Source organism: Pristis pectinata, chromosome 16 (assembly GCF_009764475.1).
Source record: "Pristis pectinata isolate sPriPec2 chromosome 16, sPriPec2.1.pri, whole genome shotgun sequence".
Taxonomy (NCBI): Eukaryota; Metazoa; Chordata; class Chondrichthyes; order Rhinopristiformes; family Pristidae; genus Pristis; species Pristis pectinata.
In genome coordinates this window covers 33940216-33954787 of record NC_067420.1, presented here as the reverse complement: position 1 = coordinate 33954787, position 14572 = coordinate 33940216, and the positions used below count along the sequence as shown (strand labels likewise).

Genomic DNA, 14572 nt, shown 5'->3' with positions numbered 1-14572 from the left:
CATCGGAAGATGTGTTTGCCTCTGGAACTTGGTCTTCATTCATTTCCCAATTTGGTGAAATGCAAATTTTCTTTCTTCGGAATGAGCTTGTTTGGTCTTGAGATAATTTTCAGTTGGCCTTGCTTTACTGCTTGGAAGGCATCTACAGTTCTGTAGAGCTTTTGCAATCTTGATCTTTGGCTCTAGGAATGGCTGGTGCAAGAAACAGTGGGTGCAGCTTTGGTGATGCAAGTATACTGTTCTGAGCTTTTGGATACAGTATTGATATGCCAGATGTTCACATGGTACTCCCAGCTGTAAAAAAAAATAAGTGCCAATTGCTTCATTGCTTATTATCTGAAAACTTGTAGCAATCTTCTGTACTAATTACGTGTTTCTTAGCTTACTCTCTGAACAGTGCTCAATGCATTTATAATACTTTTCAAAGTCATTTAGAATTTTTCAAGTTCTCGTAAACACAATTACATCTTGCTCCCTACTAACCTGTTTATTTTATTAGTAAGGTTTTCTGCTGAATAATGTTAGACATCTACTGCAGGCCAGTCAATATGTGAGAGTTTTGGGTATTGACTGTCATCAGTTTAAACCAGGTAAATGGATGGAAAGTAGGTAAGAGATGAGGGTAGGAAGGAGTAAAGAGATTACGAAGTTCAGAAAAGTCAGATGTTCAGACTGAATGTGAGAAAATCTTGAGGCAAGATACCATTCCTATACTATGTATTGAAGTTCATTAGAACTGGAAACAGGTTGGATTGGGAGGAGAATTTGAAATACATAACCACAACAAAACCAGCACCATATCTCTAAATAGAATAGAGATGTTTGCAAAGTGATCACCTAATGTCATTTTGGTCTCTGACTAGATGAACAGATAGCAAATATGGAAAACAATGTACTGAATTGGAGGAAATACAAATCATTATTATGGTACCTTTACTTGAAGTAGTCTAGACTGTCTAGAACAGAATCAATAGAAAGGTGAACAATGGTATTAAGAGGGAAACAATCCTACACCCACATCTTGGGAAAGTAGAGGGATTAGTATGGCTATTTCTGGGATTATTTGTCAGTTGCAAAGTCTAATTTAAGGCATCATTAGCTTAAGTAGTTCAGCACAACATTGTAAGCCTAAGGGCCTGTTCCTGTGCTGTATTCTATGGTGCATTGGAAGGCGAAGGCAAGAATAATGTGATATTAGAGAAGGGAATTAGTGATCATGGAATCGGGAATGATCAGCAAAGAGGCAGAGTACATGTGGAGGCTGATCCCACATTATCTAATGATGTTGAATCAACATCTGGTTAGAAAGAGACTGCCATACCTGTGGTGTCTATGGAGAATGGCAAGAGGTTAAGATGAAATTAAATAAAGCCAAATTACCTGTTTCATCCCTTTTGCAATTTATTCTTTTCGATCAAGTTAATTATACATGTTTTTTTTTACAGAACCGAACAGATACTCAGTGCCAACATCGGTGGCTGAAGGTTCTGAATCCAGAGCTTGTGAAAGGTCCATGGACGAAGGAAGAAGACCAGAAGGTAATGGTGTGCAAATGCATTAAATTATAAAGCTTATAATGAGTTGGAAATCAAAAATTTTGTAATTCCATAACTATAAAGTTATTTATTTCTGTAGCATAATTAAAATATCAAATAATGGTTAAAATAGTTCTAGGTAATAAATCCAGTAGTGCCATTGGGCTCGGATTTATAACAGTGAATCCCAACGTGATGGTATTCTCCATTCTGCCTTCAGTGATTGGTGGAAGGTGCTAAGTAAAAATTAAGCATTGTAACTCTAACTACAAAGATAGTGAAAGATTGAAGTAGAAGGATTATAATATTAACAAAAAGGGCAGTAAGCCTGAATTTAAGGAGGATTTTGGGTTTCAGCAAAGAATTACCAAGAAATGTATAGTTCCCCATCACATTCTATTTACTATATCAAGAAATATAAAATGAAATTGTCTAAGTGTGGATTCCTTACGGCGTACATGGGAGAAATATAAAGGGAAATAATGAGATATTAAACAAATACCTTTTTTAACCATGAAGAGAGGTGTATAAAGATTCCAAAAACATTGAAGAACCAAGTTTCTAGTGAAAATGATTAACATAAAGAAATTAGTACTAGTAAGTGGAGGAACTGGAGCATCAGGAACTAACAAATTCCCTGAATCAAATAGATTTAAAACGGGTGCTTACAGAGATAGTGGAATCATCATATTTGATATTCTAGAATTCCCTGGGTTTTAGAATACTCCCAGAAAATTGAAAGGTAGCAAATGTACATTGTATTTATTTTAAAAAGGCAGTAATAGAACCATAGACCAGTTCACTTGATATGAGTGATAGACAGAATTTTATATCATTGGGGATTGTATTAAAATAAGACTCGGGTTCTTTTGGGTTCCTTTCGAACAACAGAATCAGTAATGAAAGACACCACAATTTCATGAAAAGTTTGAGTAACTTTATTTTAACACCACTAAAAACAACTAAACACAAAGGAAACTATGGCTTTAACCATAAATCTAATCTAATCCAAATTAACAGACGTAAAACCAAAAACCCAAACTCTCTCACTTAACACTTCCCTGGTATAATCGAGCTCACATTTGCATGCAGTTCTCAGTGATATTTATCGGCATCCAGTATTTAGCAACGTTGCGTTCTCTGCCACTCAGTCTATCACCGAAGGGGAGTCCTGGGGTACTTCAGCAAGACGTGAAAGGGCTTGACAGTTGCCAGGAGTTGGCCGCGAATCAACCCGCGGAGAAGCTCCAAAGGACTCTCTTGTGGGCGCGTCTTTATAGTCAAGGAGGGCTTTGTGCCCCACTTGGTCTTAGCATAACAAAGGATTCCACACCTTTGCTAAACCTTCTCGTTGTTTTCGAGAGTCTCATCAGTCATTAGTGCAGAAAAATTCCACTGTTAATGAACAGATAAAAATTCCGATCTTCCAGAGGGCGGGTGGCTCCATGAGTGTGTAGCCGAGAAAGGTTTGTGCCGAACTCAAAGAAAGCCCTGGGATCTTGTCTGATGGGACAAATTAACACTCCCCATTGTCTCGCTTGGCTGAAGCATACCCTGATTGTTTGCAAAGCTGCCGGTTTAACTGCATCCAATTAGGGCTGCTTTCCACATTGATGTCTTGCTGTTTCACATGGTTTCAGTAACTCCTGGGAAAAGCAAATAGTCCTAACAGAGAAATATGCTTTTAACCCTTTAATCCAGCCATTGGTAGCTGTTGCAACTTTTCATCTTACCACAGGGATGTGGTAACATTATGGTTGATTGGGAAGAGCCAGCATGGATTTAAGAAAGCAAAATCGTGTTTAACAAAATCTGTTTATTGAGGTTGTGACAAGTATGGTAGGTAAAGTAAGCCAGTGAAAAAAGTTATTTTTTTTCAAAAATCGTTCAATATTGTGCCTCAGTTATCCTACAAGGTTAGGGTTAATGTGATTAGGGGTAATATTTGATCTTGAGATGAGGTATCTAACAGCACTCAACAAGCCCATGACTTGTACCAATAAGGACAAGGGCAGCAGGGCTGTGGATATATTAGTGCCTGCAATGTGCCCTTTAAGTCTCTCAGCATCCTTACCCTGAAATGTATTGCTGTTCCTGAATCATCACTGGGTTAAAATCCTATGTGCTAGAAGAGTTCAAGGAGGTGGCTCACTGCAACCTTGTTGAGAGCTGCTGGGGAAGAGCAATAAATGCTGACCTTGCCTGCAAAATGAATGGAATTGGTTAACAGACAAGTGACTGAATAAATGGGTCTGTTTTGAGTTGTCATACTGTAAGTACTGGGAGGATCATTGCTTGAGTCTTTGTGATTTACAATCTCTATTGATCATTTGGAATAGAGGGTTGATTGTAATGGATCTGTGTTTGCTGACAGTACAAAACTGTGTAGGCAAGTAAACCACGAAGAGAGTCCAATAAGGTTGTAAGGGGATATAAACCAATTATGTGACTGGGCAAGAATGTGTTGGTAGGGTCTGAGTATGGCCATATCTGAAGCTATTCACTTTGGTAGAAAAGATGGACAAGCAGAATATCTTAAAAATAGTGAGAAACCTGGAAGTAACAGAATTCAGAGAGAGTGAACGGGATCTTTGTTCTTTTTATGTAGTTTATATAGATGCAGGTACAGAAAGCAAATAGAAGACCAAATGACATGTCAGTGTTCATTCTTAAAAAAAAGGACTGTATAAACATAAAAGATCTTGGGATTCATGAGACCTCATCCAAAGTACAGAGTTTAGTTTGTAATGAATGATCACAAGACTGGTTTCTTGGCTGAAGGAATTGGTTGATAATACTTGGCTTCTATTCCTAGAAATTAAAAAAAAAGAGAGCTGATCTTACAGGATTTGAAGCAACAGACATTGAGAGAAGTTAGAATTAGGAGGCACAGTCACAAAATAAGGAGTGGGTCATTTCAGACTGATAAGAAATTTCTTCACGGAACTGTAAATCTTTGCAACCCACAGCCCTCTGGAGAATATATGTTCAGTCAGTATATCCAAGATAGACATATTTTAGAATGCAAACAGAATTGAGGGGTACAGTGATGTTGTGTTAGAAGATGAGTTATGATCCTAATGGCAGAACAGGCCAAATTATCTACTCCTGCTCCAATTTCTAATGTCTTGCTCTAGGATTGAGGACCATAAGTGTTGGAGAGCACAGCTCCTGACTATTCTTTACCATCAGTGCACTTAACTACAGTAATGTTGTTGGAGGGCTTGATTCAAGCTGCTGACTTGGTAGTTGTGGTTTTTGTTTTAGCATGTGGTATTGGGAAGTCTGAAATAAATGTCCATCTGTTAGAGTTAAGTAGAATATTTATGCAAAGAGCAGCAGGATGAATGAACTGATCGTTGACTCCTTTTGTTTTATTTAGGTAATTGAATTAGTTCAGAAATATGGGCCAAAACGTTGGTCGTTGATTGCTAGGCATTTAAAAGGTAGACTTGGCAAGCAGTGCCGTGAGCGTTGGCATAATCACCTCAATCCTGAGGTTAAGAAATCATCTTGGACAGAAGAGGAGGACAAGGTTATTTATGAAGCACACAAGGTCCTTGGCAACCGATGGGCAGAGATTGCGAAACTACTACCAGGAAGGCAAGCGTTCCATTTCTTCTCCATGAAATTGTAGTAATGTGCTAGCAATGGTCCTTTATGTTTTGTTTGTTTTCTGTTGGGATTTGAATTTAGCAGGAGCGGAAAGATCCACATTGTCTGCAAGGGCTGTTCTTTGACATTTCCAGATGTGACTTCTGATATATTTGTATGATGTCACTGCCTAGCCCACATGTTGTGCTGCCACTGTTGCACTGATACAAACATTTGATGAATACTTTTGGAAGAATGGCTGTTAGCCTTCCTAAAATCATAAAATGGTGGAGGCCAGAAGAAAGCAGCGCATTAGGAAACATTGAGTAAGGAAAAGGAACATAAATGACCGTAGGAAAATAAAAATGCTTTTGATGCTACCTGACCCCCTGAGTTCCTCCAGCAGTTTGTGTATTGCTCCATATTCCAGCATCTGCAGTCTCTTGTGTCTCCACAGGAAAATACTTGTCCACAAACATGTATTTGGGAAGGAAGTGTAAATGAGTAATACAGTTGTATTATTGCTTACTGATCAAAGAAGCAAGCATTATTATTCAAAGGTACAAATATTGCATCTCATTGGTGCTGTAAGAATTACATTTTGGACTATAAATTGTTAAAATTTAAAATAAAAAGACATCATAGAAGCAGGAAAAGGCCATTCAGCCTTCAAGACTGATTTGTAGTTGAATGACGTCATGGCTAATCTGTGACCTAACTCTGTATCACTGTTAGCCATTAGGTGAGGGAAATGTATCAATCCTGAATTTAAAGCTAAATCGGTTATATAAAACTGTAGCAGCTTGCATTTATTTAGAACCTTAACAGCACAGGAGGTTTCACAGGAGCATTTTATCAAACAAAATATAATAGTTAAACCACATGAGAGATAATAGAACAGGTAGCTAAAGTCTGATCAGGTTGGGAGGTTTTAAGGAGTATGTTAACGAGGGGGGGGGAAGTGTGATGGCGCACAGGGTGATTGATTTAGGAGGAGAATTCCAGAGCTTAGGGCTTCAGCAGCTGAAACTGCAGCACATGATGGTGTGACTTTCAAAGTAAGGAATGTAATACTCATTCAATTTGAATAGGTACAAATGTGAATTTTGCTTGTGAAACTTGATGGCAAATTTGCTATTTTGGGAAATATCCATTGAAAATGCATCAGACAAGGAATTTTAGAATCAAGCTTATCCTAGGAGTTGAGACTAGGCCTGAGTGTAAAGGGTCAGATGTCCACACCATTTATAGCATTGCCTGGGTGTTTGTCCTGTGGGATCCAGAAAAACTGGAGCAGCAGTCTGCTATTAATGGAGGGCAGGCAGCTATGATGAGGCTTATAAAAGAAATAGCTGCAATATTTCCAATGACACTTTCTGGTTGCAGTTCAACACCTTAATAGCCATAGAAATTAGCACTGGGATTCACTTTCCACATTCTTGCACTAAGTGCACCTTTTAGTGAAATTTATACTTTTAGTCAGGTACAACAAAACATAACTGGTACATTTGACATTTGTGTCTTAAATGGCCAGAAGAGGCTGTGGGAGATAAATGCCACACCCACCTGCTGAAGTTTTACAGACTGGAAAAGGGATCAGAGACTTGGGGAAGCTGAGTACTGTCCAAAACTGCAACCTCGTATCTTGTAACTTGCATCCCTGTTTTGCGTTCAAAAGCTGTGGGAAATTTTGTGCTACTATGTTCTTAGTGATCATGTAGGGTTTAGGATCTGCATGAAGTGAAATGCTTGGTTAAATTTGTTTTTGAGGTTGTAAAGTTTTAATTTAGTTCCAAACTAGTTTATTTTCCAGATTTGTGAGGTGTGTTTTTGCTGTCTTTAGTTAGCTTCTCCTTAGTCTTGTAAACTTTGGATTAGGTGTTTTTCTGTTTGTGCACCCATCTGTAAATTGCTGCTCAGTGCTTTAAAACAAAAACTTTCTTGTCCAAAGTACTTGTGACTTGTCATCTAGCCAGTAATGAACAACATTATGCTTCGAGGTAAATTAGGAACAATCCTTAATAGTTCATCAAAACTATTGTAAAGAATCAACCACGTTTGTGGATTTGGGGTCAGATAGAGACCAGACAAGGTAAGGATAGCAGATTTTCTTCCCCGAAGGACCTCTTTAAACTAGATTGGTTTTCATGACAATCCAGTAGTTTTATAGCTGTTGTTACTGAGACTAGCCTTTTCTGTTTTCCACAATCCCTTGTGTGTTGGCATTTGTTTGTATAAATGGTTCTGTTGGCACAGAAATGGACAAAAACAAAGTTACATCATCAGAGTGTTTGGAAAAGAAAATGACAGCAGCATGCTGTGGGGAATTCTTGGATAGCACTTTGAAACAAAAACATTCAAGTATAATCAAATGTGAAGCAATCCTAGTTAACTTTTCCCATTTAATACAGCCAAACTCTTGAATACTGACATTAATATTTTTAATGATAGGACAGACAATGCCGTAAAAAACCATTGGAACTCTACAATGAAGAGGAAGGTGGAGATGGAAGGTTATTTGCAAGATGGTAACCAGAATATGCCTATGTTTTTATTTACTCATTTGGAAGATGGTGAAATCCAATGCTTCAGAACCACAATGACACAGGTTTGTATTCTTCAAATGTTCAGTGAGGAATTCTTGCAAGATTCGAGCTTTATTATCTTTTGTTAGTGTTACTAACTGTGATATTAAGACAGTCTTCTTCATGGGGAAGCTTTAAAATTGTTCTTTATTAGATGTTAGGAAATCAGAATTGAAGGCAAGTACCAAAATTACTTTTACTATTTTTTCATAATTTTCCCCCCAAATTTCCCTTTTATTATTATAAAATATTGTGAAACTCAATGTATCAGGTTTATTTTACGTAGCCCCTATTACAAACATAGAATGTCCCAAAGGACTTGGTAGTTTTATTGCCTGAACAATGTTGGTTGAGGGATAAATAATGGGGAGAACTTCCTTGTCCAATGAATGATGCTATGCCTTTTTGTATTCACTTGAGAGGGAAGGTGATTATAGGTCTCAACTAAAACATTGCTGTTGTGTTACTAATGCACTAGATTGTTGAGATTCTTCTGTGCTAAAGCTTCTTTGGTGGCAATCGATTCCTGAGAGGGAATTGAACAAAGTTTTGATTTTTCTTTTGTGTTAAATTACTTTTTCCTGTTCTATACTTCAGTAAATTTATATTTTCATTCTGTCCTTAGTTATATTTTTATTGCACAAAATGTCAATGATTTCTATACTGTTTTGGGGTGGGGTGTGGGAGAAGCAAGTTGAGATTTTTTTTCTCCATTTGCAATGTCCTGTCAAATGGTTTTTCCAGTAAGAATGGATTTGATTTCCTTCGCCTGTCTTCCTGGCTGAATGACTGAACACCCACAGTACAATTTGTGCAGTTCACCTCCAATCTCCTTCCAGTTTCTGTCTGAAATAGGGTGCAGACCTCCTGGTTGAGAGGAATGTTGTTAAGGCGTAGGAAATAATTTGCTTACATTGAAAAGTTCTTTTTTCCCCCGTTTCAGCCACCTTTAAAACAAGAACCTGTCACCGTGGAAGCTATTTCGCAACCGACCTCTGTTACAATAAAGCAGGTTAGATAATCTTTTGGTGGTAGGGAATGTAAAGAGTTACTAGAGTTTCAATTAAATGTAAGTTTATTTTTCTAAGGGATTTGTTTGTATTCCTAAGGAAGATTAGCAGCTACATTTTTGTAACTACTTTGAACACAAATGTTCCATTTGCTTAATTTGAATTAACAACAGCGTTACATCTGACAGCAGGTCCTACTGGAGAGAATGATAGAAACTTGGGTCCATGTGCAATGATGCATAGGCAACAGTCTCCTGTTGTCTGGATTTAATCGAGATCTGGGGTAATAATAGCAGCAACAGTTTTGTGCTTGCATCACTTTGGTATTACTGTTCTCCAGCAACTAAGTTTTAGTGGTAGAGGGGGAGGGGAAAAAGGAGAATGTGTGTTTTTTTTAATAAAGCTGAAAATTCCAATCAAAGTTCTCTTTAATTCTCTGGAGCTCCAGCAGGCTATCTGAAGCTTTCGGAATTTCAGCTTTAGTTGCTGTTGTATGTAATTATGTTTTTGGAAGTAATCAGGAAAACTCATTGTTCTAAAGTAATAAAAAAAAGTGCTGGGACATACTTGGGAGCAGTATCTGTGTTAACGATGTTTCAGGTTGATGGCCATTTATCAGAACCAAGCACGTTTTAAGTTGCAGAGGAGGAGGAAGAGTGGAACGTCTTTGGCAGGCCGGAGATGGACCAGTTGAGAGGAGATGTTAATTGTTGATCTGTCTGGAGAAGTTGTAAATGAAAGGAGATGAATGAAAACAATGGAGAGAGAGAATAAAAATGTTAAAAACTGTGATGAACAGATAGTTTTTAATGCGGGGAAAAATAGTTGAAATACACTTTGCATAACGTTTTCAAAGCAGTCCTTGTTTAAATTACTTATTGTTTGGCTGTAAAATCCTTTTGTATTTGAAGTTCATTGTGCACTTGCCACAAAATCAGTTGTTGACTTGCACATTATTTCAAGTTTAGCTAAAAGCAGTTTTCTCCTCCCCCCACCGCCGACCCCATTGATGACAGGAGGACAGTTGGTCGGGCAGTCTTCTTACGGATAACTCCTTACATTGTGATCATGGACTATCAGCTACTTCTGAAACTCAGCAAGAACAGTCCACTTCAGATCAATCCCAGGAGCCTAACCACTCCACAGAAGAGGATTCTGCTAGTACATTTGTGATTGTGGAATGTGAGGGAATATTTTCAACACAGACGATCCCTGAATTTTCTGAACCTTTGGAGCTAATCAAGTGTGTAAGTGCTTTGGATGTTGCTTTTCAAGTTGAAAACATTTCTGCCTATTTAGTATTTTTTTCACTTTATAACTACAAGGAAGCTTCTAATCATTGCCAGAATCTCTTAATTTTTGCAGCACCTGTTCAAATGACATTGGCTTCTAGATAATGAACTGAATTCTATTATTTGCATGAATTGTCTGAAGTCGATTAGATATGATATTTATTTATTAGTTACACAACCAATTATTAAGATATCTTTATTAATCACATGTACATCGAAACACACAGTGAAATGCGTCTTTTTGCGTTACTGAGAATGTACTGGGGGCAGCCCACAAGTGTCGCCACTCTTCCGGCACCAATATCGCATGTCCACAGCTCCTTTAGAATGTGGGAGGAGAAAGGAGCACCCGGAGGAAACCCACGAAGGGGAGGACGTAGAAACTCTTTACAGACAGCAGCGGGAATTGAACCCGGGTCGCTGGCGCTGTAATACTGTTACGCTAACTGCTACACTACCGTGCCACAATGATATGCTTAAAATTCCATTAAAATGGACTAATTAACTCAACAATCTCAAACCCAATTTTGCCTTGTAGCTAAAGAGGCTATCTACAAAATGTTTATAGTTGTTTTATTTTGGGCATATAACTAATCATCTCCCCAATATATTTCATGCTTTTGTGTTCAAGGTTTTCATAATGACTCATAATTTTGAACTTGAAACATGTAATCTGCCAATCATCAAATGCTTAGATACTCCATTAACTTACTTAGACATGTTTAAACATCATTTGACATCTGCAGCATGGAAGGAGGAGGCAGGACAATATGAAATGTCTTCCCCTCCATCTAATTTTGAGTAATAAGCATAGTTGATTGAAGATGGTTTAATTCCCAAATGTTGACACACCACTGAATTAAGTGGAGACTTTCTCACCTTCCCTTCTTCACAATTGCATTGTGAAGTGCGTGTTGGCTTTTCTCCTCGGTCATGCACAATTATGCTTCCAATAGTAGATGGGTGAAGGAATGATTTTGATGGCAAGACAGTTTGACCCCAGGTTACAGTAGGGTTCAGTTCATGTGAACTGTTTGTAAACCAAACAGTTCACAAGTTGGAAATGCGGCTGTGAACTGAGTTCCCACATGGCAGAAGATGCCTGCCGCCCCACAATAGCCACTAAATTCATCCAGCTGGTCTCCCAAACTGTACACAAATCGGGCATTTGTAAGCTGGGAGGGACTTGTATTTGGTTTATTCAACTTCTAATTTTTAAGCACATCAGAGAAAATCTCTAATTGTTATTAAAACATTAATTTTGTCTGTTCTCCATATCAAAGGATCAAGATGCGTGGTCCGATCTACCTTGCTTTGATTTACCGGAAGATCTTGTCAAGCAGACACCAGTTGAGACCTTGCAGCAGACTTTGACAGAATATCGCATTGATGCAAATACCATCTCTGACCTGAGCAAAAGTGCAAAGAAGGGTGAACTCATTCCCATGATCACCTCCCCAGTTGCAGGAAGTTTTAGTACTCCTCCAACAATCCTGCGGCGCAAGAGAAAAACAAAAATTACACTGTCACCGGTTACTGAAGGCAATTCTAATAATAGTTTTACAATCATTGAAAGCAGCACCAGCAGTAGCATGACTCCGAAAAGTACCCCAGTGAAGACCTTACCTTTCTCGCCATCGCAGGTAATATTGCAATTGTATGGTTGACAAAGGAAAATAAGAATGGCCTATATCCTGCTGATGGGTCCATTGAGAGCTGCTGGCTAGCTGGAATGTGCAGGGATATGCTGAAGATGAGACACAAGAGATTGCAGGTGCTGGAATCTGGAGCAAAAAATAACCTGCTGGAAGAACTCAGTGGGTCGAGTAGCATCTTCCCTCTACGCGCTCAGTCCCAGTGCAAGGACTCAACCCGAAATGTCGACCTTCCCTTTGCCTCGACAGATGCTGCTCGACCCGCTGAGTTCTTCCAGCATTTTATTTTGTGCTGGTGATGTGAATTTGGCTGACCTCCTGGATTTGCCGTTGAACCCGAGGGCATTCCATAATGACTGAATTGAGAGGCCATATGTACTTCATATTTGACCCCTATGGTTTGTGCCAACCATATTAATCCCATTTGTTAAAAGTTCACTAAAAAGGTGTTCCTTTATTTCAGTTAATTAAAGTATTAAAACCTTGCTTAAGTGAATGAAAAATGTTAAAAGCTATTAATAGAGGTCTCTGACAGTGGGCCTTTGGAAGGAGCTAAAAGGCCTTCTCATGCTCTGCCTGAGGTCTAGTCACTGCTCATGGTTCTCTCTGCTACAAAACCACTGAGGGCCATTGCAGGTACAATAGGTTAGAGTGGCTGCAGGATGAGCAGGGGGACAGAGGCCACATGTCATAGGGAGGGTCCAGTGTACACTAAGTCCTTGTTACCTGTGAGGGGTAGGGACACAGACTTGCTGCAAATATATAAAAAGAATGCATGTATTACCAAGACCTTCTCCTTTGTACCCAATACAATCCCTGAATAAACATAAAATTAACACACATTAATCAACAAATTAAAACATTTTAAATGCCCAAGATGACATGATATTAGCTGACAAACTACTTGCACTGAATGCATTGAAACTTACAAACAGTGATCATTTTGAAATCACAAGGTGCAGCTGTTTAAACAAAGACTGCCCTATTTGAACAGTGCACAGCCAGGAGCCATTGATACAAATAGTCTGAAAACTTATCATATTTATACTAACTGTGATTAGTTCCTCAATGTCTATGCATATGTTTGTTAGAAAAAATAAGAGATGGAACTGTGGCCAACCTCATGAGTACTCAACTGATAACAAGGATTGAACGTAATCTGGTCTGTAATGTGAATGATCAGAAAAGTACTATCCATGTGGTCAAACCAATTAGTAAATCTAGTACTAGACTCCAAAATGAAGATTTCTGCTTTCTGTGGCCTGTGGTCTTATTCACTAAAAATATGACACAGCCACACTTACACGATAATTTTGATTTTTTTGTTTTGGATTTTTTACACTTTTCCAGCAGCTGAGAGAATTATCTGCTGCCAGGTCTCTGCCAGAATTCCAGCAGCTCAGGACTAGAGCTTGTGCATTTTTTTATAATTTCGGGGAAGCACTTTTCCTGCATTCATTGCCTCCTTGTGGCACTTAGGTTGAGATCAGAAACTTGATGCCTTCTCCCAATTTCGTTGATTATTGCAGACAAGAATGCTTGGCGAATTTAAGGAGTTTTGCTTACAATTTCCATTCAGACTAGTTGTTGCTCACTTGTTTCTGATCCTTTGCATTTCCCAAATGTGTAGTTCAAACTCTTAAATCCTTTAAGCACTTCATTATTTTTGCTGACTTTATCTCTGTTACATTTGTTTCTTTGGCAGCTTGGGTTTAAATACAAGCAAAAGGAATATTTACAGTCACTGCAGGGAGGCTTTTCATTGGTGTTTTGGAAGGCAGGTTCACATTAGTTCTGATACTGTCTATTATTTGAATACGTACCTTATTAGAATTTGTACAAACTTCCTGTTCAATAACAATAGGTTCCTTTTAAAGATGGAGCAAACTGAAACTAGCCATTTGTTCCACCTCCAATTAGACTTGCTGTGTTTAGTTTTGATTTTTGTGGTACTGTGCTTCAATGGAGTCTCTCACTGATGAGCAGTTAGAGGTGCTGATCAGTTTGACCATGATGGTTAGAGGAAGAAGTTGTTCTAAATTTTGATTTTTTGCATTCTTATTCTTAGTTCAATTACTTTGAATAAGTATGCCTTTAATATCAACAGATGTCTTGTGCAGGTAGCTCAAAGTTCAGGCACGAGTATTGGGTTGAATAAAACAAAATATTTATTTTGTAGTTTTTGAATTTCTGGACCAAACAAGACAGTCTTGATATAGAGAACCCATCTCTTACCTCTACGCCAGTGTGTAGCCAGAAAATCATCGTTACAGCCCCACTTCAACGAGACTACACACCCAAAGTTCAGAAAGAGAACTCTGTGTAAGTAACCAAGCTAATTGTCAAATTCTTCTACATATAATGCAATGAAATAAATTAACTAATTCATTATTTACTCTGGAGTATACAGCTCATGTAACATACAATCCCATTAATTGCCTTATTTCATTTTCTCTTCCAACAAAGATCAACTCTTGTTGGAAACTAACTGTTTGCTTACTCAGTCAACCTTTGATTGAGAAAAACCCTTTTGGGACTGCTAAAGGTTCCCTTTTTGTGAAAAATGTCTGCATATGCAACTAATGCTATATCACAGGACTTTACTGAATCTTGGTTAGAGCATTATTTAATTTTCTTATGATTCTGAAAACTTAAGACTTAATAAACTAATTTATCTCTTCATGGCTGTAGAAGAAGATTTACAGCTTTTTGTTTTCTTTGTCCTCTACCTGTTGGTTTCTAAACTTCCAAACCAACCTCCTTTTAAAGAAAATTGATGTCACGTCCTGCTCTCATCCAGAAATAGAAGATGTCATTATCTTTGTTAGTTTCCACCCTGCTCTTGCTTTCACATGGTCCATTTTTTTATCCTTAACTTTTCTCTTCCATTTTTGGAATTAG

At 38.2% G+C, this 14572-nt stretch overlaps 1 protein-coding gene across 3 annotated transcripts in view; it reads left to right on the top strand.

Moving 5' to 3' along the window:
- The window catches only part of mybl2b (v-myb avian myeloblastosis viral oncogene homolog-like 2b), a 30845-nt gene that overhangs the window by 6065 nt on the left and 10208 nt on the right, over positions 1 to 14572 (top strand). For 2 of the 3 annotated variants that reach the window (XM_052031630.1, XM_052031628.1), the window contains 7 exons: positions 1446 to 1538; positions 4918 to 5138; positions 7581 to 7737; positions 8658 to 8726; positions 9741 to 9971; positions 11300 to 11659; positions 13851 to 13993. In XM_052031630.1, coding sequence (XP_051887590.1) covers positions 1446 to 1538; positions 4918 to 5138; positions 7581 to 7737; positions 8658 to 8726; positions 9741 to 9971; positions 11300 to 11659; positions 13851 to 13993 — 1274 coding nt within the window. The remainder of the gene's footprint in view (positions 1 to 1445; positions 1539 to 4917; positions 5139 to 7580; positions 7738 to 8657; positions 8727 to 9740; positions 9972 to 11299; positions 11660 to 13850; positions 13994 to 14572) is intronic. The other variant, XM_052031629.1, reaches the window with a different exon arrangement.